Below are 1,339 nucleotides of genomic sequence, written 5' to 3' on the forward strand. Positions count from 1 at the left end.
CAGTATATGCAGACGACTGAGATATCTTAATTAAGCTAATATAGGAAATTAAGATATTTACCTTAAATAATGAGGCCTGGGTAAGGTAGTAGCTAAATGTCGGACAAAGTTGTTGTATGCCCACCAATGGGGCCAAAGACGACGCCGTTCCGGGCGTATTACATCTGGAATATGGGATGACTCTCGTGCAAACGGTGGCCAATGGCGTGCAAACCTGTCGTTGCTTGTGCTGTGTTCATGAAGGCTGTGACGTGGTCGAGGTGGGGGGAGTCTCGGGCCGGAAGCGCAAATCGCGTAGCGACATCATGTAAGTAAAACTTACTTCAGAAGGCCGGTCTCGCCGCACCAGTTCCGCAGCCACCTCAATATGGGCAGCACAAGGAATCATGGGGGCGCTACCAGTTGCTCTCACCCGAAGACCAGAAGACCTACTTCGCCGGCACCAACACTCTCCACAACTACTGTACATGGACCTGTTGAACTCGTTGATCGAGGACGAGGTCCAGAACAACATTATTGACAATAATCGCAGACTTGTTCTTTCGCGATGACGACAACGACGAAGACAGCGGTGACGTACACCATAGGATGTTGAATCCGACCGTGCCTCCGACATATTTGAAACTTCAACTCATTCCGGATGGTGATGCAACTACGTAAGGTATAATTGGCTACTGAAATATTTGGCTGAGCCAATTACACGTTTTTTCTCAATTTGCAACGCACCCCACAAGGCAGCCCTGCTCTTCGATATTTTTCCATGGGGAGGGCCCCTGGGACATTCCTCACCGGTAGCGTTGTTGAGAACCTTGGTACCGGACAACCATGAACACGGTGGGGTGACCAGGCCCCTGTGAGCTTTGGCCGGGGACTTTGGGCAGGGCTTTCGTCGAATCAAGACTGCGGGATAAACGTTTCGAGGTACTCTCCCTCTATTCTTGGTGCTACCAAGTACACGTAGTGAAACATACAAAGTGCAACAACGTTCGGACACCACGAACAACCACAGTGATGCCGGAGGCCATGTCGGTGTGGGCCGCGGGAGTTGGCCGTGGGAGATGGTCGCCCCTGCCCAAGGCTGATGCATGTACATCGTTGGCTGCCCCACTCGACAATTTACGCCACGTGGGAGACCACGACTCTCTACATGACTAATTTTGGTACTATTTGCACTGTATGCACAGTGTATATGCTTGTATTTAACCATCAATAATCTTATGCAAATCTAGGATGTCGTGTGTGTACTTGGGGGCCGCGTCGGTAATGAGTCCCGTGTTGAGCAACTGGCGGTACCGGACGATTTTGTCCTTGAGGTCACCCGCGCGATGCAGATGCGCAA

The 1,339-nt window shown here is 51.0% G+C and overlaps 1 protein-coding gene across 1 annotated transcript; it reads left to right on the plus strand.

The window, feature by feature from the left end:
* Window positions 1-116: 116 nt before the first annotated feature.
* Window positions 117-311, plus strand: H257_09319 (hypothetical protein; the record flags this gene model as incomplete). Its single annotated transcript, XM_009835491.1, has 1 exon — window positions 117-311. The coding sequence occupies one exon, from the start codon at window positions 117-119 to the stop codon at window positions 309-311; it is 195 nt and encodes a 64-aa protein (XP_009833793.1).
* Window positions 312-1,339: the final 1,028 nt, after the last annotated feature.

The sequence above is a fragment of the Aphanomyces astaci genome (assembly GCF_000520075.1).
Source record: "Aphanomyces astaci strain APO3 unplaced genomic scaffold supercont1.22, whole genome shotgun sequence".
Lineage (NCBI taxonomy): Eukaryota > Oomycota > Saprolegniomycetes > Saprolegniales > Verrucalvaceae > Aphanomyces > Aphanomyces astaci.